This window comes from Herpailurus yagouaroundi, unplaced genomic scaffold (assembly GCF_014898765.1).
Source record: "Herpailurus yagouaroundi ecotype Mexico unplaced genomic scaffold, PumYag 215, whole genome shotgun sequence".
Taxonomy (NCBI): domain Eukaryota; kingdom Metazoa; phylum Chordata; class Mammalia; order Carnivora; family Felidae; genus Herpailurus; species Herpailurus yagouaroundi.
In genome coordinates this window covers 6,425,452-6,449,429 of record NW_024412446.1, presented here as the reverse complement: position 1 = coordinate 6,449,429, position 23,978 = coordinate 6,425,452, and the positions used below count along the sequence as shown (strand labels likewise).

Here is a 23,978-nt window from a genome sequence, read left to right as displayed (position 1 = left end):
CACTTTTGTTCTTTTGCTCACGCAGTTCTCCTGCCTGGGATGCCTTCTCTCCCACTCACCTAAATTCTTAAGACTCTTCTCAAATTCTGCCTCCTCCATGAAGCCTTCCCCGGTTACTCTGGCCCTTAATGTTTTCTCCCTTCTCCATACTCCTATGGCAAGTAGGAGGTTCACCTACCTAGCTTAGCACTGGTACCACCCTACATATGATCTGGTCATTCTGGGCATATTTTTGTCTTCTTAGCTGTTTTAGGACAAGGGCTCCATCTCAGATGACTGCTTTATCTCTCAGCCCAGGCCCCCAGTTCCTACTCACTGATTAATTATTAATAACCTGCAGATGTGATATGGATCCATCCCTCCATTCTACAAGTATTTAATAAGTTTCTACCATGTGTCAGGCACTGAAAATACAACGGTATTAATTAAACAGTGATAGTACTCATAATAATTGCAATAATAATTGCTACCATTATAAAGCAATTACTATAGAGCTAGGCATTCTGCTGAGCAGTTCACACATTTTAGCTCTTTTAATTTTTATAACAACATCCTAGGGAGTTAGAGACTACACTTATCCCACTTTCCAGTAACAAACACGAAGCTCACTGGGATTAAGTAACTTGTCCAAGGCCAGAGCCAGCATTCAAACTCAGCTTTGTGCTCTTCATGATTCCGCTGCGTCTGGCACTAGGCTCTCTGGCCCCTCTCCCCTCACAGAGGTTATTTTTCAAAGCATTTTCATCCTTCTCACAACAATCCTACAAGGCGAAGAACACAGAGAAGTTATCCCCATTTTCTAAATGAGGAAACTGAGACTCAGAGAGCCTGAGTGACTTGCTAACGACCAATTACAGTCAGAGCTGTGGCTCCTGACTTCCGGCTAGGCCATGGAGGTTGCTGGTGGACGCAGGGGAGGAGGAACGGGAGGAGGACCTTGTGCCCTGGACACAGGCCAGGGCTGGGACCACAGAGGCCAGCGCCTACCTTGTGCACCCAGTCCTTGCAGTCGTGGTCCTGCATGCACTTGTCCAGTGCCCCAGCTGACAGCACCAGCACAAAGTTGCGGGCACCTATGACACTCTGGATGAGCTTGTCCTCGAACTTGCCTGCTTCCAGCTTCTCCACATCAATGAAGACACTGAAGCCATGCAGCTGCAGGTGCACCTTCAGGAGGCTGTAAAGAGGTCCCGTGTCACTGCCTTGGCCTTGCCCCGAGGCCCCAGCCTGTCCGCCTGCCCACCCCTTCTCACCTGGCCAGCTGGGAGCCTGAGTTCCGGCGGTAGCTGATGAAGACATCTGGGATGTCCCCACTGGGCTTGCAGCCAGTGCAGGGCAGCGGGGAGTGTAGCATTTCTGAAGCAGACAAGAGACAGCTTGGTTCACCATGAGGTACATCATCTCCTGCACACCCGCCTTCTCAGCCCGGCCCAACCCCGCCCAGCCCAGGCAGGGTGGCTTGCTTCAAAAAAGGGTCACTAAGATAGTGAGATGGGCCTATGGGAAGGAGGGCTGCTAACTCTTAGTGAGCGCGTCTCAGGAGGCGGGCATTGTGTTTTAGGGACGTGGATTTGCACCTCCAGCCCTGCCCTCTCTCCGGAGCTTCAGACCTACACGGCCAGCTGCCCCCACACATGGCAAACCCAATACGTCCCAAGTCCTTCCCGGGACCCTCCCTTCCTAGTTCCCACCACAGCCAGCACCTGGGTATTGGCCTGAACCCCTACCTCTCACTCATTCATTCAACAAGTATTTGCTAAGCATTTACTGTATGCCTCACACTATCCCTTGTGCTTGGGCTACTGCAGTGAACAGAACAGACAAGTCTTCACAACCCCTGACTCCGAGCTCTGTATCCTTCCTACTTCCCAGGGCCCTCCTGATGTCCAGGCTCCCAACTCCGCCTTCTCAGTGGTCTCCCCAAATCCACACTTACTCGGTCTAATCTGTTTGTACAGCAACCAGAGGAATTTTTCTAAAATCTAAGTCTGAGTGTGTCATTGCCCCCACCTAAAAAAACGTGCACGGCTCTTTTTAAAAAACGTGTAAACTATCTTTGCAGTAGGACTTCCCTGTTTTTAAAAAATGAAATCTGGGGCACCTGGGTGGTGCAGTCGGTTAAGCGTCCGACTTCAGCCAGGTCACAATCTCACGGTCCGTGAGTTCGAGCCCCGCCTCGGGCTCTGGGCTGATGGCTCGGAGCCTGGAGCCTGTTTCCGATTCTGTGTCTCCCTCTCTCTCTGCCCCTCCCCCGTTCATGCTCTGTCTCTCTCTGTCCCAAAAATAAAATAAATGTTGGAAAAAAAAAAAATGAAATCTTAGGGTTTTATTGGACACTGCAATGTAAAAATAATAAAGGCTTGATCTGCTTTAGTTAAACTTGCTGAATGCAAAGAATCCATCTTCATGTAATATTCGGCCCTAACACTCACAGACAGCATTTGTCTGTTTATGAAGCAGAAAGACAGAGGTTCAAATCCCAGTTCTGTTATTTTAAGGGCTTTGAGATATGTATTTGGGATTTCCCAAGGGATAACGTTGGGAAATGTATTTAAATTCTTTAAAACTTAGTTTCATCATCTTTTCAATTAACACCCTCAAGGACCATGTTCATCTTGGATTACGATGGTAGTTACACATATAAGCATTTTTCAAAACTCTTCAAATTGGACACTATTTTTTCTTTTCTTTTCTTTTCTTTTCTTTTTTTCAGGAAGCTCCACTCCCAGTGTGGGACCCAATGCCAGGCTTGAACTCAATGACCCTGAGATCAAGACCTGAGCTAAGATAAAGAGTTGGATGCTCAACCTACTGAGCCACCCAGGAGCCCTGAAATTGGGACACTTTTAAGTTATACCTCTTTTATTACTTCCAATTTTTTTTAAAGTTGATTTAAAAAATTAACACCCACTGTGCAGAATGGATGTAGAGATTAATGAGATAATATCTGTTTAAAACCTAGTACATATAACAATTGACGATAAATATCAGCTAAATAGTAAATTAGCAAATCAAAGTAGTAAGTGAAAAGGGTTGCTAGAGCCCTAGAATCCATTCTGCCCTCATGACCTCCCCAAAGCACCTCCAGAACCCATACTCTGCAGGCTGCTGGCTAGTGGCATAAGCCTCCCTCCCCATGTGACCCCCTCCTTCTTGTCTTACCTCCACATTTGCATATCTGCTCCCTCCTCCTGAGCTGCTCTTTCTGCTGCACGTCCTCCCCAATACATCCTTCAAGACCTGGTCAGACATCCTCTAAATGCCCAGACCTGGGTGGACAACCAGCGCTTCCTCGCAGCCCCCATTGGAATCCCGGACATGCTTCCTACTGTGGTCACCGACCTGCTTATACAGCTGACTTACTTCCACCCCCCGACTCAGCTCAGACTGGGAACTTCTTGAGGGCAAAGTGCAGCATATTGGTCTTTGCATCCTCAGAATCCAGTCTGGCACCGGGGATGTGTTCAGACCATGTACCGTGTGTCTCCCCTCACCCTGCAGGGCTGGGCTAGGCAGGGGTAGGGGCCCGGGTGGGCAGGCTGACCTCTGGCGGCCGTGAGGATGCGGGCGCGGTGCACGCCCAGGCTGATGCCGCAGTCCTCCAGGAGCTGTTGCTCAGACACGCGGTGCAGCAGGGAGCGGTCCAGGCCGCAGCTGACCAGGCCGTACGTGTACTGGCGGAAGCGCGGGTCCAGGCTGCCCAGCCAGTCGGCCAGGTTGCTGCGGTCGCACGTAGCGTAGTTGGCGAAGGTCTTGAGCTCCGTGAGCTCCCTAAAGAATCTGCACCCCGGGGGGAGAAGAGGACGCTGAGGTCCTAACCTGGGACTGGCTAGTGGCGGAGGGCGAGGGCTGACAGGCAGGAGGCTCCGTACCTTTTGCGGGTGATGCCCGATTTCATGCCCAGGTCGGTCTGGAGCTCTTCCTCCGTGAGTCGCAGAAGTAGGTCACCATCCACCTGCTGCTCCTGAGGGAGGGGTCAGATGTAAAGAAGGGCTCTCCTCCTCAGCCCTTGGACCCCAAGCATAACATGCAAGGAAAGGGAACTGTAGAGGGCGATTGGTGAGGCGGATGGGACTCAGAGCCGAGTGACCCCGAAAGTGGCTGAGTACAGACTCCCATCCCCAATATGGCCCCCTGGCGCCGCGGGCATGCAGGCGGAAGAGGGGCGCGGTGGCCTCTGTGCAGGGCGCCCCTAGCGGCCGCGCGCCTTTGGGATGCGCCGCTCTACCCGGAAGCTCTCGCAGTAGTGGGAGAAGCCGATCTGCTGCAGCCACGTCTGGACCTCGGCCTCCTTCCAGCTGGCCACGCAGGGCAGAATGGGCCGCGGCACCTCCTCACCCAGCAGACGTAGCGCACGCTTCGCCAGCGCCGACGTGGTGCCGTTGGTGGAATAGGAAACCAGGCGTTTCAGGCTCTGGATGGCTCCGATGTCGCTGAATACCTAGGCAGGGATGGGGAGAGGGTGTCTTGGGTCCACCAGCTCGCCAGCCATCCCCAAACATGCCCAGTCCCTCCCTTCCCCTCTTCTCAGCGCTGAAACTCCCATCATCTACCCTAGCCCTGCCTGCATCCAATATATCACCTAGTTCTGTGGATTCTGCCTCCCGAAGCTCTCTCGACTCTTGACCTCATGTCTCCCCTCTAACAGCTTCCATCTCCCTGGGATGAAGTCTGAGCTCTCAGTGTGGAGGCCGGGCCTGGCACAGTGTAGCCCCTGCCCACCATTCTCAGCTCAACTGCCCTTTCACAATCCCACACTTGGCTGACACCCACCCACTAAGGCTCTCCAATCTCTGGGCTCAGTCATGGCTTTCCCAGACCCTTAGTTCTTCTGGCCTGCTTGTGGGAATCCTAGTCATCCATCAGAATTCAAATTGATTAGCACCCCCTCCATGCAGCCTACTTTGATTTACCCACAGTTTGGCCCATACCTCCAATTAGGCCGTGTACTCTACATGCCACTGTTGTTAATAGATAATGCACCTTCCACTGGATGATAAGCTGACGTCACGTTTTAGTCACCTTTGGAGTCCTGTACCTGGCACATTGCAGGGTACAGAGTGGTGGCTGACGATCTCTTTACTGAACTGCATTCACTTGGCCTTGTTGGAAAGGGGGTGCCATAGCTGGTGGTCATGCCTGCTGCCCAGACCCAATCTTGGGGCCTCACTCCCTACTTCCCTTCAAGTCCCTTCTCCCAAAGCAGAATGACCTGATTTATAAAGCCAGTCTTCCCATGGCCCACCTCTGGGGCATAGAGGGGAAAATCAGAAGCTTCTAGGACCCCAGACCCTGGAAGAGGCCTCCAAGAACCCCCCAACACAACAGTCTCTTTTTAATCTGTGGGGACACACACAGTAGGTGACAATGATCTGAGACACTCTCCTCTGAGCAGCCCAGATGACAGCTGTGGTACAGACAGGATGGCCCACACTGTGCCCACAACTCCCTTACACCAGCTGTCACCAACTCCAACCCCCCAGAGGAATGCAAAGGAGGAGAGGGGTATTGTAGGGATAATTTTGATTCTCCAATATTTAAAAAACAAAAACACAAACTTTTGATAATTTAGCTATTAGTAGCTTCACATGCAGGATAAGAACTGCTGCCGTGGTTCGCTTCCTCAGTTTTCCAGGATAAAAAAGAAGCATAGAGAGGCCCAGAAAGGGGAAGCCAGCTAGCCAAGGTCACACAGCAAGTTAAAGCAGAGGGCAAAAGCTTCAGATCAGGCCCTAGGCATAGGGAGCTCTTGGGACACAGGTGGGAGTTATCTGGTCAACGCACTGATGTTCTGCCCCGCCAAGCCCCTGTCTCTGCATTCCCTCTCCTTCCTGCACTCCAGACCCATGTGACAAAATGGCCCACTGAGGTACCCCAGCTGGTCATCGTTCATGCACTCCAAGCCCAACCTGTCCCAGTGAACTCACTTTCTTCCACTCCCCCACCACAACCTCTCTCCAGTTACCCTTAATTCAGTACCAGGTGCCACCAGGCACCCAGCTGTCTGTGTCCAAAGCCAGGAGTCACCCTCAGCTCTTCCCTCTCCTTCACCCCCACCCCACCCCAAGTCCTAATTCTATCTCTTCAGCCCCTCTGAGATCTGTCTGCTTTTCTCTGCCTCTGCTGTCATACCCCAGCCCACCTTCCCAACTGTCCCCATCACGGCCTCCTATCTGGCTCCCTTGCCTCTGACCTCACCCTTGCCAATTCCATCTCTACAATTGCAGCCAGGATAATCTTTGTGAAATGCATGTTTCCTGCTGAAAATCCTTGCTTTTGCCTTCAAGGCCAGAATGACTGGTCTCTCATCCTTCCCCTTGCTTCACCTAACTCTTAACATGTACTTCAAGTCCCTGTCACTCCCTCTGGGAAGCTGGTCCAGACTCTCTCTAACCCCGGGTCCTCCCCCTCACCCCACACCCACCTTAGTCTTGCCCTGGAGGCTCTTGATGGCCGCTTCAGCACAGAGGTAGAAAGCCCCGATGCACTGGGCCTCCAAGCGCGACGAATCCAGCAGCGGCACGAGGCGCTGCAGGTCGTCGGGCCCGCGTCCCTGGCTCGTGTCACTGGCATCCACCAGGCAGCGGGCGAAGCGACCGGGGTCTAGCGAGGCCACGAGCGGCTCCACGAGCGCCAGGGTGCCGGAGCGCTCCACCTCCCGCTCCACCTCCTTGTTGGTTGCCAGCACCGCCACCGCGAGGCAGGCGTGCAGCCGCAGCAGCTCGTCCTCTTTGGAGAAGGCGAGCGGGAAGAGCCACTCTGCAGCGCGCTTCTCCACCATGCGCCTCTGCGCCGCCTGGCCCCCGTGCAGCGCGCAGTTGCCCAGCGCCAGCGCGCAGTGGCGGAGCAGCGCCGGGTCCGTGCGGCGGCACCAGTACAGCACCGCGTCCAAGCCACCGGCCGCCACCAGCCGCTGGCACGTCTCTTCCGAGTGCTTGAACATGTGCTCCAAGATGCCTGCCACGCTCCGCGCCAGCTCCACCGGCTCACGCTCTTTTGCCAAATTCAGGATCACGCCCAACCCGATGCGCGCCACGCGGTCCCTGCCGAGAAAAAGTGGCACTGGGACGGTGGAGTGGCGGCGGTCCCGGGGAGGGGGTGGCTTGTCCCCTGGGGGCCACGGTCTGGTCACTTAACCTCTCTGGCCTCACTAGTGTCATATAGGACATGAGGGAGAGCATTATCCTCCCTGCCTCTGCCTTTCATGTCCTGTCTGGGGAGGAGCAGATTTCTCGGATTATAAGGATGCTCCATCCTGGCCGCCCCACCTCCTCCCTTACCACTAACCTCCTCCCCCACAGTGCATATAGCCGTTAAGGACCCTAACTCTGGAGAAGATTCCCTGGGTCCTAGTTTCTTCTAGAAAGTTGTGGGGACTTGAGTGCCTTCCTTTATCTTTCTACCTTTGTTCCTCATCTCATAAATAAAAGGAATACCTACCCCATAGGGTCATTATGAGAACAAATGTGATAATCCATGTAAAGTGCTCTGCACAGTGCCTGGCACATACGGAAGACTCACTAGACGTTAACTTGTCATCAGTTGAAGTATCACTTGAAGTACAGCACTCTTAGCCTTGCCCTCAAACCTTTCTCTTCACTCCATGCAGTGTGACTGGGGTGTATTTATTCATTCACCCAACAGATGTTCATTGAGGAGCTACTGTGTGCCAGGCTGCGCTAGAGGCTAATTAACAGTGCTTGGAACTTACACACAGCTAATATGGAGACAAATAATAAGCAGGTGAACAATGAATGAACAGGTTGATACTGATGTGGCCGTAATGCTAGCAAAACCGGGTGATGTAATGGATAGTGCATGGGTGGAGGGATATGTCTGAGGAGGTGACATCAGAGAGTTCAGTATCTGGAGACTCCTGCCTGAAAGTGTCTGGGAAAAGGGCATGACAGGCAGAGTGAACAGCGAGGACAAAAGCCCTGAGGGCTGGGGAGTTTGGCATGTTTGAGGAATAGAAAGAAGGCCAGAGAGATCTGCAATGTTTATAACCGACAAGGAAGAAAACAAAATCAGCAAGGATTCATATATAGAATATATAAATATTCACATCAACAAGAAAAAGGCAGCAAATTCAATAGGGAATGGCAAAGGATATAAATGGCAATTTATAAAAGAGAAAATCCAAAGTGTTAACAAACAAAATAATTTGTAATCCTTAGTAATCAGAGAAGTGAAAATTAAATCAGCTATCACATGGGGGCGCTGGAGTGGCTCAGTCGATTGAGCGTCTGACTCTTGATTTCAGCTCAGGTCGTGATCCCAGGGTTGTGGGATTGAGCCCTGTGGAGCTCTGCACTGAGCCTCCTTGGGATTCTCTTGCTCTCTCCCTCTCCCCAATGCACATGCGCACACTTTCCCTCTCTCTAAAATATAAACAAACAAATAAATAAAAATCACCTATCACTTTACACCTATTGGATAGGCAAAAAGCAAAGCTGGGTAACACAGAAGGTTGATGAGGTGTGGGGCCATGAACATGCTGACACTCTCTGGGTGGAGGTGCACACTAGGGCAGTCAACTTGGAAAACAGGCTGGGATGCATGGTGAAATTAAGGAGATATACATCCTACAAGCCAGGAATTGGAGCTCTTGAGCTTATAGCCAAAGAAAGTATGACAGTCCACAAAAGTCTGTGGAAAAGGTTCACTGCAGGATTGTTTTTGGTGGGGGAAGATGGCAGCAGGCTGGTGTCAAGCCTTGGAGAGTGGAGAGGTAACACGGGCAGGTGACCACTCTGGAGGACTATGGAGCAGTTACAAGTGACTGAACAGATGATAAAACAACAATATTAAAAACATATTAATGGGTGGGTGAAAGTAAGAAATGAAATGTGCTTTGTAACACAGCACTATTTGAGTAAACTAAAAATATATGAACACCAAACAAGAAAATAAAGATTTTACCAGGATAAGGATATAAAGATATGCATTAAATATACTGAATGGGTGCCTATCGCATTAAATCAGAAAAATGGTGGGACAGGGGTACCTAGCTGGCTCAGTCAGTGGCGCATGAGACTCTTGATCTCGGGGTTGTGAGTTTGAATCCCACGTTGGGAGCAGAGATTACTTAAAAATAAAATATAGGAAAGAAAGAAAGAAAGAAAGAAAGAAAGAAAGAAAGAAAGAAAGAAAGAAAGAAAGGAAGGAAGGAAGGAAGAAAGAAAAGAAAAGGAGAAAGAAAGAAAGGAAAAGAAAGGAAAAGTAAAGGAAGGAAGAAAGGAAGGAAGAAAGGTAGGTAGTGGGACATTAATGAAGAGGAGAAGGGAAGATTGTGGAGACTGTATTCTAGGCATGTACGTATACAAACGCTAGGAGGTATCTGAGAACTGGTGCACTTGGGGACCTGTCCCCACTGCAGCCACAGTGAAGTGAAGCCATTTCTAGTGGCTGAGGTGGAAGTTTCAAGGTGGGAGGGAGTAGGGAGAGTGGTGGGGGCCTTCTGAACCATCTAGAGGCATTTGTGAAGTGCACATCTTGATCAAAAATGGGGAGCCACGGAAAGGCTTCAGGAAGGGGAGTGGTCTGCTCTTGCTTGGATTGCATAGTTGCATAGGAAACTCACTCTGGCTGCTATAGGGAGGAAGGATCCCAGGGAGGGAGCCTGGATGCCAGCAGGGCAGGCAGGAGAGTTGCCACACTCCAGGCAGAGGTGAGAGTTTTCTGTTTTCCTGACCTCCACAAATGATGTCCTCCACAAGTGACATGACCCCCGAAGATTCCAGCCATGGAGTCCTTGCCCCATGAGCACCACAATGACCACAGTGCTTGTGACTTTGTGTCCATTGCAGGTCTCAGCTGAACCCTTAACATGGCATAAGGCCAACACAACTTTGCTCAGAGGATGATCAGAGGCCATGATCCTTGATCTCTACTTTGTGCTTCCAGAACAATCTGACTACATAAACTCTGAGAATATCAGGACCAGAGTGTGTCTAAGCAGTCATCTGATCCAACACCTTCATTTCCTGAGAACCACTGAAGAGAAAGTCTTGCTCAGGAACATCAGTTCAGAGAGAGGACTTCATTCTGAGTCTCTTAATTCCCAGCCCTCCCCTTTCCCTATGCACTTGACACCCTCAGAGAACTTGAACTGTGTGCTTGTTGTGAGAACTATTGACTCAGATCCCAGCTTCTGCAGCCCCAGAGGCTGTGGTTCAAATCCCAACTCCAAAGGAGGGTGGAAATTGTACACATACACAGATACACGTACAAGCAGGTATATATAATATACATATGTGTGTAAATCCTTGTAAATGCACAAAATTTCTCTGGAAGGACATACTGTGCAAGAAACTTGTTTTGCTTCCTGGTTTGTCTCTAGGGAGGGGGTCTGGGTAGAAAGCGTGTATCTTTTTGTATCTTTGCACTTTTTGAATTTATATGCAATAGCTTTCTGGGTTTTGTGGGGTTTTTTTTGAGTTTATTTATTTATTTTGAGAGAGAGAGATAGTGCAAGCTGGGAGGGACAGAGAGAGAAAGAGAGAGAGAGAGAGAGAGAGAGAGAGAGAGAGAGAGAGAACCCAAGCAGGTTCCCCCTGTCAATGCAGAGCCCCATGTCGGATTCGAACTCACAAACCGTGAGATCATGACCTGAGCTGAGATCAAGAGTCAGAGGTTTAAATGACAGCCACCCAGGCACTCCTGATTTTTTTTTTTTTTTTTTAAGACTTGTCTCCTCCCTTATTTACTGTGTATTTCTGGGAAAGCCATTTAACCTGAGTTAAGCCATTTAACCTAATTATGGTCCCCTGAAGGGGCTACACTGTAAATTGCAAAGGCTAGCAGTCACACCCTCACTGGGTGTCATGGGACCAAGTTCAAAAGTTCCTCCGCTGTTGGGTTTTTCTTGGCATTTGGGAGTGAGGGACACTGTGATGGAGGCTCCCAGGCAGTGGGTGTGGCAGCACTATGGGAAGAAGGGAATGGGAAAAGGAGTGTGTGCATTGATTGAGGAACTTTCTTTAAGAGGAGGTTGGTTGGTGAAGGAAGGGCAAGATTTCATAAACTCAAATTCTCAGTGTATCATCTCTCAAAATTTCGAGGGTGACAGGACGTGCTAGACGCTGTCCTTGGTCCTGAAGGGCTGTCAGCACCACCACGTTGTTTCCTGAGACCAGGAGTTAGTAATTCTAAACCAGAGGAGTGTTGTTAGTTTCAACCTTTAAAAACGTCAGTGCAGTTTGCATCTTGCAGCCCTCCTCTTCCTCGGGTGTTGGCTGCACCCACTCCCCAAGAGTTCTCATTATAGCTGCCACATCTTACATATCAGACCTACAGGGTACACCCGCCAACCTGTGTGCACCACATCCAGTGAGCACCCACTCCGTTTGCTAGCCCTCCAAATTCACTGATGTTAGATGGGAAATCAATGACTTTCTGAGCAAGCAGAACCCTAACTTGCTCTCCCAGCTTAACTTGCTTCATTCGTGGACTGTACTATTTCCACCATCCACAAAGTTATTTTTCATTTTTGAAAATGGCAAGGAAAGCACCTCTAACCCATGGCCTCACACTTGTGACAGCTGCATGAATTCAAAGTGACTCTTGCAAGACCCTTCTACACCTGAGAGGCCTGAGAATTCAGCATGAGACTGCTGCGTGACAGTTTGGTCTGCTCTGACATCAGATGAGAGAGAAAATGAGTGCGAGGGTCCTCATAGTCCAGGGGAGATCCCAAGAGGCAGACAAGAGAGTCGCAGCCAGGCCTCAGTTGGACCCCACCTACTGGATCTTGGCACTAAGGGGGGGGGGGGCAGAGAACACATACTCTAGCCCCTGCCTAGCTCTGCACCTGTTTCCTCTTCTCTTGCCCATTCATCCCAGTAGAAAACCTTCTGTTCCCCATTAGCATCTGCAGAATGAGATCATGTCTGGCCTGTTACATGGGCCAAAATGAAGAGGGAGGAAGCAGCTGGTGGATTGGGGGTGGCACGAAGGGGGCAAGTAACCCTTAGGTCAGCACTCATTTCAGCAATCATTTCTCCTCCTCCTACCCCATTTTCTGAGCACTGTTTTCTCTTCCTTTCTCAGTGGCAGAGTGAAGGTAGCAAAGAAGGGCATCTGGGCCTGTGGGGAGGAGGTCTGTGGGTTTAGAGGGCACTGGCAGCTCCATGCTGAACCAGGAACAGATTCCTGTCCAACTACTCTATTCTTCCTCTCCCTGTCTCATTCCTCACGTCACCAGTCTGGGGAGTGAATCCTGGTTGCACTATTAGTTTACCTGTTGTGGCAAATCATTAAACTTTCCGAAGTCTCATTTGCCTCATTTGTGAAATGGACACGCTGATCCCCAGAGGGGGTGTAGTACAGGGATTTGGTGAGGTGAGGGAGGAAAAGGCACAGAGAGTGGCACGAGAGACCCGGGCTGTCGACCACACTTGCTGCCCCACAGCACCCCGCGCTCTCCCTTCAGCCCGTGAGCACCCTACCGGTTCTCAGCCACCAGGATCTGCTCCAGCAGGCGGGCGGCCTGCACGCGCGTCTCCAGCTCCGGCGCCTGCAGCAGTCGCAGCAGCAGGTCGAGGCCGCCGTCCAGGCGGATGGCGTCGCACAGACCCTGGGCTACTTCTCGGCCCACGGCCGGCAGCAACCAGGCCTCCTCCACTAGTTGGAAGACCTCGGCCAGGCCGGCGCCCACGGCCCGCGCGCCCCCCGCCTGCTTCAGCTCAGACAGCGCCTGCTGCAGCTCGGGCAGCGCGCGCTCCAGGGCGCCCTGCACCTCGGCGCCCGCCCCGGGCGACACCTCGCGGGGCCCGCGGCCGCCCGCGGTCCACCATGGGCCCGCACCGCCGCCCCCGTCTGGCCCCGGCACCGCTAGACGCTCAGAGCCTGGCCTTGGGCCCGACATGGTGAAGAAGCGGCACAGCTTATAGGCGGAGAGGAGCAGCGTCAGGACCATGGGCGCGGGGCTGCGGGGTACATCCCCGGTCCGGAGGGGCGGGTCCGGGCAGAGCGCCGGAACTTGGGAAGAGGACAGGAGATGGGGACCAGGTAGAAGGTGCAGGAGAGAGGGATGGATAAAAGGGTATCAGGCAGGGGCGCTGGCCAGAAGTTTGGGGGAGGGGCGAGGGCGGGATCTGGAAAGGAGCTTTTGGGTAAAAGGATGCAGGCTCAGATGTAGAGGGTGGGCAGGAGGAGCCAGAGGGGAGCGAGGGATGGACCCAGACGTCAGCAGGTCTGGGAGGCAGCAACAAGAACAAAGCGCGGCTCCAGCCAGAAGATGCTCTGCAGCAGCCCCGCCTCGGACAAGCCGCAGCAAGGGAGCTGACACTCCGCCCCTCGGTCACGTGGGACTCCTCCCTTGCCGCCTGCGTAGCCTGCACCCGAGCTTCCCCAGCCACGCCCACGCCCTGCGGAGGGGTGGGCGAGGCGACTGGGGAAGAGGGTGCAGAGCGATAGGACAGCCTATCCCACAACGCACCCCCCCCCCTCGCCGACCCCGTGCCCCCGACACTGCAACGAGAAGGCAACACCGTGGAGCGTACGCCCTGCCCGAACTGTGGTCAAATCAACCATAATAACGATTCGGTACAACTCTCGAGACCCTTTAGGCCCGTTTCTCAAGCCTTGCAACATGCTTTAGGGGGTCGAGATTAGTGTTCCCATTTAACAGCTGAACCGACTGAAGCTCATAGAAAAGAGATTCCCCCGAGTCACCCACCTCTCTGGTTACGGAAGAGAAAAATTCAGTTGGAAACTCAGAATCATTTCTTCCAGGTAGTGGGAGGGTTTCAGGAAGCCTGTGGACCCCAACCCTTGGCACAAAATCAGGCGTTCTGTGCCAGGGGCGTTTTCTGGAAAGAGGGATGCTACTTCTCAAGAGAGTCTAAAAGTGCCAAGAACTAGGCTATTCTTTGCGGATGGGGAGACTGAAGGTGGAGACAGGGAGCAGTGAATGAGCAGGAGACCGAGGAATCAAATCCAGTCCAAATGGTTAATATTCACCCAATTTGCTGTGCTGTGAAGACCAGCTTGGGGAAATCAATGCACCCAAGAGGTGAACCTAAACACGAAACTCTGTTATTGTTTTTTTAAACAGAGTTTTAAAAAATTCCCCCCAGGGTGCTTACCAGCATTCCTTCAACCCCCCTTTCACTGCCCTACATACACAACGGGTGGGTGACACACTCAGCCAGGGATGTGCCTGTTCAAACAGATCGCAGATAAACAACCATTTATGGAGAATGAAGTTGGCGCTACTCCAGGCATGAGGCATTTTGTCTGCTTTAGCTCATGTAACCCCCAACACATCATGAGGCAAGTATTAATAGTCTCACTTTACCAAAAAGAATACCAAGGCAGGCAAAGCAGTTTGCCCAAGGTCACGCAGCCTCTGAGTGGCACAGTGGGCCTTCTTTCTGACCTTCAGATCCATGGTGCTAGTCCCCTTCTGACATGACACCGACCGAGCTTGGCAAGGATCCTATTCACTGTTCTCTCGGGTCCAGAGTTCCAGGAATGTGACCTTTGCAGCCACTGGGGTCTGGGGCACTGGGGGCTGGGCCAGAGACTGAGCAAATAGAGCAGCAGAGAAGGCAGCTCCTCTCCTCTGGCTCCTTCCCTCCCTGTCCCCCGCTCTCCCGCATCACAGTGGAGATTGCAGGGAGCCCAGAGCCCAGTTCGCCAGCCAGGCTAGAGGCTGGAGGCCCTGCCATGGCATCCCCAAGGCCCCTACTGATACTTGCCCTGCTGGCATGGGTTGTTCTGGCTGACCAAGGTGCAAGAGGGTGTTGGTGGTCGTTTGGGTCAACAAAGGGTGGGCGAGGGCGGTCTGGGCTTGGCCGTGCCAACTGATATCCCCTCTATCTCCTCCCCACAGAGTCGTGCAAGGGCCGCTGCACAGAGGGCTTCAACGCTGACAGGAAGTGTCAGTGTGACGAGCTCTGCTCATACTACCAGAGCTGCTGTGAGGACTACGTGGCTGAGTGCAAACCCCAAGGTGCGTCCGGAGGGGCTGGATGGGCCCGGGGTCCCCTCTGCAGCTGGAGACTCACCACCACCCACTGTGCCCACAGTGACGCGTGGGGATGTATTCACTCTGCCAGAAGATGAGTACGGGGTCTACAACTACTTTGAGGAGACCAGAGACAACAGCAGTGTCCTCCCACAGCCGGAGAGCACCAGCCAGGGTCCCGACCTGCAGGCCCAGACTGAAGTGTCTCCTGACCAGGAGACCTTCGAGGAACCTTTTCTGAACCCTACACAGGGGACCCTGGGGCCTGAGACCTCTGATCAAGACATCCCTGAGTCCCCGGTGGTGGAAGAGCTATGCAGTGGGAAGCCCTTTGACGCCTTCACTGACCTCAAGAATGGCTCCCTCTTTGCCTTCCGAGGTGACTCCAGGGGCAGGTGTTGGGGGGTGGGGGTCTGCCTCTGGGACAACCCCTCCCTCACACAGACTCTCCCATTCTAGGGCAGTACTGTTATGAACTGGATGAAGAGGCAGTGAGCCCTGGGTACCCCAAGCTTATCCAAGATGTCTGGGGCATTGAGGGCCCCATTGATGCTGCCTTCACCCGCATCAACTGCCAGGGGAAGACCTACCTCTTCCAGGTGCCAGGCCCGGGGGCCGTGGGTCAGAGCCAAGGGTATCTAGACAGGGGTTGAGGGCTGCTGTGCCCAGTACTAGGGCGGGCAAAATGGCTGGATCACAGCCTGTAGTCCCTGGCTGGGGCTCTTGAGGACGGGAAAGCCCAAGGCTCCAGGTCCTGGGCAACAAGCCTAGAATTGGGACGGCTGCCTGGGGTGGGGGACTCGGCCTGTGCTCAGCCAGCCACATCCTCACTCCCCCTTCCTTCCCTACCGCTTAGGGTCATCAGTACTGGCGCTTCGAGGATGGTGTTCTGGACCCAGATTACCCCCGCAACATCTCTGAAGGCTTCAAGGGCATTCCGGACAACGTGGATGCAGCCTTGGCTCTCCCTGCTCATAGCTACAGTGGCCGGGAGCGGGCCTACTTCTTCAAGGGTATTAAGGGAGTGGGTGGGGAAAAGAGCAGGCAGTGGGGCAGTCTGGGCTTTCCTCCACACTCCTCTATGGGGAGGCCTCAAATTACGTTCGGCACTCCCACTCCCCAGCCAGGAGCTCCCATCTCCAGCAGCCTTGGCGCTGGCTTTCTGGCCTCACTCGTGAACCTCCCCCCATCCCATTTGCCCACTCAGGGAGACAGTACTGGGAGTATGAGTTCCAGCAGCAGCCCAGTCAGGAGGAATGTGAAGGCAGCTCCCCGTCCGCAGTGTTTGAACACTTTGCCCTGCTGCAGCGCGACAGCTGGGAGACCCTCTTTGCATTTCTCTTCGGGAACAGATTCTCTGGTATGGAGGGAGGGAGAGCAAGCCTCGCTTTCTCCTCAAGAGGGCTGGGATCTCCAGGGTAGGGACAGGGCAAGGCTGGCCGGAGGGGGCCGTGACTGCGGAGCTGGGGTTCAAAAGCTGTTTGCCCAAGCCAGACTTTGCTTCTGTTGACCTTTGGGGGGAGGTCCACCTGGACCCCACACCTTGGACTTTGCCTAGTGCAGCTGAGGGCACAGCCAGCAGGAGGAGGGCCTAAGACTGAGGCAAGTGGGGAGGGATGCAGTGGAGGAAGGCTAGGGCAAAGAGCACCGAACAGAGAGTCAGAGGGCTGGGGTGCTGTGCTCTGCCATGAGCTTGCTCTGCCCTCAGGCAAGGCACAGCCCATAGTTGGGCACCAGATGAACTCTCCAGGCCCACAACGCTCTCATTAACCTCTTCCCTGCCACAGGCGGTGCTGGACAGCCCCGGCTCATCAGCCGGGACTGGCCTGGTGTGCCCAGGCAAGTGGATGCGGCCATGGCCGGCCGCATCTACGTCTCAGGCTCAGCTCCCCAATCCTGGGCCAAGAAGCAGAAGTCTAGGCGGCGTAACCGTAAACGCTACCGCTCACGCCGTAACCGTGGCCGAGGCCGCAGCCAGAACCCCCACCGGCAGTCCCGTTCAGCCTGGCTGTCCTGGCTCTCCAGTGAGGAGGACAGCCTGGGCATCTACAACTATCGTGACTACGACATGGACTGGCTTGTGCCTGCCACCTGCGAGCCCATCCAAAGTGTTTACTTCTTCTCAGGAGGTGGGAGCCCGTGCCATCCCCGTAGCTGGTCTAGCTGGGGTCTTCCCTGCTGTCCCTGGTCTGCATGGGCTGAACATGGCCCTTGGGAGGTGACTCCAGAAAGCCAGGCTGGGAGTCCTAGGCTGCGTTGTGGATGTTCACTCACCCTTCCGGGAGAGACCCAGGGCTTCTTTCTCAGGGCAGGGGTGTGTGGGCAGGGCCTGGCTGGGTCTCACACACCCTCTGCTGATCTCCCTTCCAGACAAGTACTACCGAGTCAACCTTCGCACACGGCAAGTGGACACCGTGAGCCCTCCTTACCCACGCTCCATCGCCCAGTACTGGCTGGGCTGCCCAGCCCCTGGCCGCCAGTAGGAATCGGAGCCTGCACAGCTGGGCCCTCCACTGTTCCTTCCTCAACCACTTCCGCCCATCCCAATAAAGACCCCTTGGTCCTGAGTTTAAGACTGCTGTCCTGACTGGAGTGGACAGGCAGAGACCGGGATCTGCCTGGGGAAAGGAGGGGAAGCTGGGCTGTCACGAAGTCTTGGAGGAGGAGAGTGTCCTTGTGTCCAGTCCAGGTTGGGCTCAGGCTTTCTCCGTGAACCGGAAAAGCTCCGGCCTGGGGAGGGCCTCACGAGTGCTAGGCTTCCTCCTGAGCTAAGCCTACCAGCCTACCAACATTGGCGGGAGCTTGAACAGCTCTGGTGATGACAGGAGCCACCAAGTGCCTTCCCCAGCCCTGGGCTTCCTTTGCCTCTCGGAGTTGACTAGGGTCTTGGAGGAGAGAGATGGGGCAGAGGGCAAGCGGTTCTGGTTCCGCTTTTCTGCCCCTTCTGAGCCTGCAAGGTGGTTAGCCTAGGGAACTGGTCAGCATGCTCCCCAAACCCACCCCTAGGATGAGCCTTTCTTTGAGGCCTCTGTCTTGGGTCTGGGGTCTGGGGCACTGAGGTTAGGAGTGGAAAGGGCAAGAACTCAAAGGAAATCCAAATGCACCCACTTCTCTTAGAAAAGGGACTCAGAAGACTTATAAGGATGAATACTCCGTAAACAAAACAACACGAAACAAAACACAAACAAGCATCTTTCTTAAAACTCCTCGATTGTACCTGTGAAACCTCCTCTGATTCCTGGACTCCAAGGTTCCTGGACTCCAAGAAGCCCATCTGGGCTCTCAAGGGGCCATGGAGACAGGGCTCGGTGCAGGCAAATCTCTAAAGCAGACCCGAGGGCAAGCTGGTGGTAACATCTGCTCTCCAGCTCTGCTGAGGGCGGACTGGCTGCGGTTCATCTGCCGTCTCCCTGTCAGCCTCCTCATCCTGTCCAGCTTCACCAGCCCAGCCCCAGGCTGTGGCACAGGACTGCATCCACCGTCCCCTGGGGGAACTGGGGCACTGGGGCACTGAGGGCTCCAAGGGGGAAGGTGAAGCAGTGGGAGTGCTAGAGAGAAGGATCTCTTTGGCTTCCTTCCGGACAAATCCTGGGAGGATTTTCACAAAGTACAGGATTTCAGACACAGACTGTGGGGTGTGGGGTGTGAGGAGAGGGGCTCAGACCAGCTTTCTTTGTGAGGCCCTGGAGGAGCAGGGGCCAGAGAAGTTTTGCCCCATCCATACTCACACAAGCCCAACGCTGTCCCTGGCTTCTACTCTTCCCTCTGGGACTTCTCTGCTCCCCATCGGCTCGAGATGAAACCTCTCCCCTCCTGGAGGCGGGGCCAGCCTTCTGAGCAGGATAAAACCCCACAAGGAGGGGTGGTGTGGGCACAGCCTTGGCATGGCCCTCCGGCTCCTCATTCTCTGCCGGCTCCATGGCCAGCCCTGTGGATGCATCCTCAACAGGTGATCTGGTGGGGAAAGGGTGGGCAGGGGGAGAATGAGGGGGAAGGTGTGATGGGGAAAGGCTGAAGCAGGGGAGTGGAGTAGAGGCTTCAGGGTCAGCTGGGGGTTTTGGGGTTGGGATGGAGGCTTTTGCGGGGAGTCCCAGCTTGACCCCTACTCCGGCCCACAGGCCATGCCAGTGGGCTGGGTCCCCACCGGAGAAAGCGGACCACTTTCAGCAGAGGGCAGCTGCTGGAGTTGGAGCGGGTGTTTGCAGCCCGGCCCTACCCTGACATTGGCACCCGTGAGCACCTGGCCCGGGTCACCTGCCTTCCTGAGGCCAAGATACAGGTGAGCAGTGACCCCCTCTCAGGGTGGGGGTACTCTCACACAGCCCCTTTCCTCTGGGTATCCTGCCTCCAGGTTTTGCTTTCCCTGTACCTGGGGGAGGGTGGTTGGAGCCAGAAGAGATTCCTTTTTCCCTTACCAGGTGTGGTTCCAGAACCGCCGGGCCAAGAGAATCAAGAATACGAAGGCAGGAGGCCTAAGCCCGAGGCCAGAACCCCCCCCGAGAGCCCGTTCTCTTCCAGACACCCTCCAGCAGTCCCGGGAGCCCCGAAAACTAGGCCAGCTCCCGCCCTCCAACAGCACGCCTCAGTGTGCCTCACTGTGTAGACATGCCTCCTGCTCAGCTCCTGGCTTGGGTCCAGGGCAGGGCCGGGCAGGGGCTAAAGCTGTAGCCCCGTGGGGACCAGCTGGGGCTTCAGCGACCCACCTTTCTTCAGAACGAGCTACTCCCCAGACCTCGTTGGGCAGCCTGTCTGACCTCATCTATGCCTCAGCCATTGTCACCAACCAGGACCACTCCTAATCTAAGTCCTGAACTTGTGAGACCCCTCCTCTGGCTCTGCAGCCTACCCCCGCCTGTTGGGACTGAACACATCAGAAGTGGATCCCCTGTCCCTCCTTTTACACAAGGGAGTTCTCTTATTGGAAGGAAGTTTAGCTCAGGGATCCCTCCCCTCCATTGTCCTCCAGGCCAGCCTAGAGTCACCAGCTACCCAGCACCCTGCTCCTCCTGGGGCACATGCCCATCGCCGTGGCAGGAGGTACCTTTAGAGAGATGAGGTCAGGGCCATGTTTTCCACCTCTCACGCCAGGCCTGGCCCCAATTCTTCTCATCCCAACTGACAACTCCTCCTCCCTCTAAAGAATGGGCAGCCGTCCCTCCGTTTTAGCCCATTAGCTAACTGCTAAGTGAGTATGGTGAGGAGAGAACTGAAACTCATCCCAGATGGTGGGGAACCCACCCTTTTGTAGCCCAGGCCCCCTCTCCTGACCTACCACCACCTAGACAAATTAATCAGAACCATGGATCTGAAGAGGAAGTGATATTAGAGTAATACAGTGGAAAGAAAAGCTCCGGGCTTATGTTGATTTAATTTTCACAAAGATCAGATTGGCTGCCCTCTGACCCGAGGCTGTGGAGACAACCTGACAGATTTAGCATGGGGCGGGGGTGTGTGTGCGTGGCAACACTGGGTTTTCATATCACTGTCATCTGTAATACCAACTAATCTCCAAATAAAACCCAAACTCTATACCTTAATCTGGATTGTCGTGTGCTGCAAATGAATGGGGACAAGAGCCGTTTGCTTTTGAAATGTATCTCCATCACCTAATCCCTAAACAGGGTCAGGTTCCACACAGATACTGGGTGGGAGGTATTACCCAGGCTTCTACTGGGATTAGTTAGGGGGACAGTTAATTGAAGGGTTTAGGGCTCTGGCTGACAGACCCTGGGGAGATGGGAGCCTCTGCTGGCACCTTCTGTTCAGACTCCTACCGATTCCAGGACACTCCAGCTGCCTTCACCTCTGGAGCTGCTTTGCTCCAGAAAAGCATAGAGGGTCTAAACTGGATTCAAATCCTGGCTCTGCTATGTAACCTCGCAAATCTCTGAAAGTCTATGAGCCTGCAAGCTGGGTGGGGGGGCCCGCGGCGGGGATAACGTATCTTCTCTCCATTTTGGGCATGAGAAGCAATGATGTTAAGTAAAGGGCTACATGTGATGTGTGACATGCTATAAAAGCTCTCAATTCATGCAAATTGCCTCTCCCTCTCCACACAGCAGGCTATGAGAAACTGGGAAGGCCCCAAACTTCTTGTTCCTCTGGCTTCCTGCCAAGCGCTCCCCTTTGGGAAGCCCTGGGCCCAGACTGCACTGGAGAAAAGTATGGGACGGTGAGATGGACTAAGCGGCGGAGAGCAGAGTTCCCTCCACTGCAATGAGAGCCAGAGGACAGGCCACCTGATCGCTATCTCCAGCTCTGCCCTTGCGTATGAAAAACCACTTTGCACGGTGCAGATCTCCTTGGCAGGAACTAGGTCTTCTACCCCTTGATCTCCAGAAGCTAGCATAGCCAAGCTTTACTTGGCTCATAAAGGAGTTCTCAGTAAGTGTTCGATGCCACAGAAGCCTGTTGGCTTCTGAGTAGGGGATTGGGACCAGGTAAGGACCCCATTCTAGTGAAAGGGGTGTGTGTGTGGAAGGACTCCAATCTCAGGATAAGAAGACGCCCTAGGTCAGAAGCTGTTTGAGGGGGCCTGCTCTTTATCTAACATTTGGAAGTCTTCTAACCTTCCAATCCAGGTAACTGGGGGATGTGAAAGCTTAAGGCTATGTGGGCACAACAGGCTACCGGGCCCACAGAGTTCAGCACTGGTATAGCCACGAACCCCCACAAAAATTCAGTGCATCTTCTAAACTACACTACAGTACACTTCTAAACTACAACTATAATGTTGCCAGAAACATTATAAAATGCCACCTGCACTTCCTCTCACAGTTGACATTCCTTTCAATCGACAATAGAAATTCTAAGATTTCTCAACAAAGTGATCTATGGTGGAAGAGAAGGACCTGAACCCTCCCTCTCTCTCACATATTGTCTGGAGAAGCTCAGACTGGCAGAAACTGGCAAACACTGTAGAGCAAATGTCTACTGAGCCAATGTTCTTTCCAAGAACAGAAGAGTACCCTGGGAGAAAACAAAAGACCACAGGAGCTCATGGTGTGAATAAATGGAAAGGAGTACACCATTAGGAGCAGACCCTGAACGATGATCAGAACTAAGGAATCTTTGGGCTTCTGTGTTGTCACAAGACTTGAGATAAGAATACAGTGGATACCATAAATATTTATTGAATAAATAACTATCGCTAATAGTTTTTAAGTACACGTATACAGGCTTTATCACTATACCATTAATCTAAGTTCTTGCAAGTTTAACATTACACAGGGACTTCAGGACAACCTAACAGTCTTTGGCTCCCTTTACAGAAGAAGGACCACAGCTGGTCATCTGATCTCTCTCAGCCTTTATCTTTGGAAGAGGGGCCTAAAACCATTTCCTCTTCCAACCTCCAGGATGGTTGTGAAGACCAAAAGCAACCACGGAAAGCAGTTACTCAACTATGCACATTTACAAACTATTTTTAGCACCCCGCCCCCCACAAATATTTTAAGAACCTACATAAAAAATCCTCCATTAGGCTTACGTATAACAATATGTGTACATACTCATGTTACGCATACATATTCACGTGTATGTCTCTTCGTGTTCACATATACAGTCAAACCTGACAACAATCCATACCTACAAAGAACATCTCCCTTTATTAGCTGAGACAATCCACAGTAGGCATACTCTTCTCACCAACACACACAAGCACAAAGAGATTTTCAATTAAAATCACACATACTGTTTTGCCATCTGAATTGGTTTCATTTTTGGAGGCAGAGCAAAGGGTGATGGGGAGGTGGGAAGTTTAAGGAAGGCTGATGAGTGGCAGAGATGGGCAGAAGCATACAGAAAATGTGAAAAAGGCAAGTGGAAGAAAGATGAAGACAGAAATGAAGATTCCAGAAAGGTAGCTGCCTAGCTCCCAATTTCACCATCCCATGCCAACCCGCCTTTCTCTTATTCGATGTCCTGTGATCAGTTCCTCTTCTGGCACAAACTGGAGAAAGGAAATCCTTTGTTTTCTTGGAGCCTACTGATCTAAATTACAGGTCTGCATCAAGGATGTATGCAGCAAAGGTGACCATCAATTTATGCACTTGGGCAATTTCAAGGCAGGACTGTCTGCTTCTTGGAAGGCCTGTATTCTATTTACTCCTGATGGAAAAACCCAGCCTCAGCAGTGCCCAGATGGACTGGAGAAGGCAGATGGGCACTGGGTTCAGGAGAAGGCACTGAAAGACCAGTTCTTTTCAGTTGTTGTCTCAGTCTCTTTTACTGCCCCTCTGGAAATTGACAGAGGATGCCCTCCCCGCCCCCTGCAGGACCAGCAGGTGGCCTTGGCTTGGCCCTCTAACCGGAGCTGAGGACGAAGAGCCTGACAGGTTGACTGAGAGTCAGTGACTGGCAGCTGGGAGCCTGGAGTCTCCCAAAATCCACTCCACACTTTGATGAGGAACCATCAAAGCTCTCCCAATTCGCCTTCCATCGCCCGCACCATGACATACAGCTCGGCCAGACCCACCACAGAGGCCACGATCAATGCAGCCAGGACCCGCTGGGGAGAGAGAGAACCAGGCTTAGGGGATGCAGGTCAGCATCCAACTCTGCAGCCTCCAGCACCTCTGAGAAGAATGGGGGGAAGGGAAGAAAAGAGGATCTGGATTCTCTTCAGGTTATTATGTACCTCCATGACTGCTGGACAGCTCAATGCTCCTCCTCTAAATGTTTAATACCTAACTTGTTCAAGGCACCTTCACATACCTTCCTCCCTCTTCCACCAATACCCCCACCTGGGGCACCCTGCCCTGCCCAGTGCCTACTTACTGAGGCCATTTCTGCGAAGATATATTGGCTTCCAAGGTAAGTGCAGACGAAGGCAGCTGCTACCGTGACAATAAAGTTGAAGATGGTGATGACCAGAGCTTTCACTGACCTCACTTTGGGGAAGAACCCAGGGAAGAAACCTTTAGGTCAGCATCCTCCATGAGGCCCGCCCTCTTATCTCAGGACTGGGGGGGGGGGGGGGGGGGGGGGGGGGGGGGGGGGGGGG

The 23,978-nt window shown here is 53.2% G+C and overlaps 4 protein-coding genes across 7 annotated transcripts in view; 2 read left to right on the top strand and 2 right to left on the bottom strand.

Moving 5' to 3' along the window:
• SARM1 (sterile alpha and TIR motif containing 1) overlaps nucleotides 1-18,897 on the bottom strand; it is a 24,905-nt gene extending 6,008 nt beyond the window's left edge. The window contains exons 1-7 of one of the 2 annotated variants that reach the window (XM_040455310.1): nucleotides 18,703-18,897; nucleotides 6,425-7,043; nucleotides 4,229-4,441; nucleotides 3,873-3,964; nucleotides 3,545-3,780; nucleotides 1,254-1,356; nucleotides 988-1,177 (exon numbers count right to left, since the gene is read on the bottom strand). In XM_040455310.1, coding sequence (XP_040311244.1) covers nucleotides 988-1,177; nucleotides 1,254-1,356; nucleotides 3,545-3,780; nucleotides 3,873-3,964; nucleotides 4,229-4,441; nucleotides 6,425-7,043; nucleotides 18,703-18,878 — 1,629 coding nt within the window. In that variant the 5' untranslated portion in view covers nucleotides 18,879-18,897. Of the gene's footprint in view, nucleotides 1-987; nucleotides 1,178-1,253; nucleotides 1,357-3,544; nucleotides 3,781-3,872; nucleotides 3,965-4,228; nucleotides 4,442-6,424; nucleotides 7,044-12,449; nucleotides 13,426-18,702 lie in introns of those variants that run through there. The other variant, XM_040455309.1, reaches the window with a different exon arrangement.
• VTN (vitronectin) lies at nucleotides 14,549-17,541 on the top strand. The gene is made up of 8 exons (XM_040455311.1): nucleotides 14,549-14,737; nucleotides 14,840-14,959; nucleotides 15,036-15,353; nucleotides 15,434-15,573; nucleotides 15,831-15,987; nucleotides 16,182-16,334; nucleotides 16,762-17,103; nucleotides 17,345-17,541. The coding sequence occupies exons 1-8, from the start codon at nucleotides 14,674-14,676 to the stop codon at nucleotides 17,455-17,457; spliced, it is 1,407 nt and encodes a 468-aa protein (XP_040311245.1). The 5' UTR covers nucleotides 14,549-14,673; the 3' UTR covers nucleotides 17,458-17,541.
• The window catches only part of VMA12 (vacuolar ATPase assembly factor VMA12), a 7,721-nt gene continuing 2,562 nt past the window's right edge, over nucleotides 18,820-23,978 (bottom strand). Inside the window, exons 5-6 of one of the 3 annotated variants that reach the window (XM_040455318.1) lie at nucleotides 23,753-23,865; nucleotides 18,820-18,928 (exon numbers count right to left, since the gene is read on the bottom strand). In XM_040455318.1, the coding sequence (XP_040311252.1) occupies nucleotides 18,917-18,928; nucleotides 23,753-23,865 (125 nt within the window). In that variant the 3' untranslated portion in view covers nucleotides 18,820-18,916. Of the gene's footprint in view, nucleotides 18,929-22,082; nucleotides 23,551-23,752; nucleotides 23,866-23,978 lie in introns of those variants that run through there. The other 2 variants (XM_040455316.1, XM_040455317.1) reach the window with 2 other exon arrangements.
• Nucleotides 18,824-20,416, top strand: SEBOX (SEBOX homeobox). Its single transcript, XM_040455319.1, has 3 exons — nucleotides 18,824-18,923; nucleotides 19,093-19,253; nucleotides 19,393-20,416. The coding sequence occupies exons 1-3, from the start codon at nucleotides 18,893-18,895 to the stop codon at nucleotides 19,771-19,773; spliced, it is 573 nt and encodes a 190-aa protein (XP_040311253.1). The 5' UTR covers nucleotides 18,824-18,892; the 3' UTR covers nucleotides 19,774-20,416.

Coding starts and splice junctions, on each gene's coding strand:
- VTN (XM_040455311.1), top strand. CDS start 14,674: ATGGCATCCCCAAGGCCCCTACTGATACTTGCCCTGCTGGCATGGGTT. Junction 16,335..16,761: donor CTTCGGGAACAGATTCTCTG/GTATGGAGGGAG, acceptor TCCCTGCCACAG/GCGGTGCTGGACAGCCCCGG. Junction 17,104..17,344: donor TGTTTACTTCTTCTCAGGAG/GTGGGAGCCCGT, acceptor TCTCCCTTCCAG/ACAAGTACTACCGAGTCAAC.
- SEBOX (XM_040455319.1), top strand. CDS start 18,893: ATGGCCAGCCCTGTGGATGCATCCTCAACAG. Junction 18,924..19,092: donor TGTGGATGCATCCTCAACAG/GTGATCTGGTGG, acceptor TCCGGCCCACAG/GCCATGCCAGTGGGCTGGGT. Junction 19,254..19,392: donor TTCCTGAGGCCAAGATACAG/GTGAGCAGTGAC, acceptor TTCCCTTACCAG/GTGTGGTTCCAGAACCGCCG.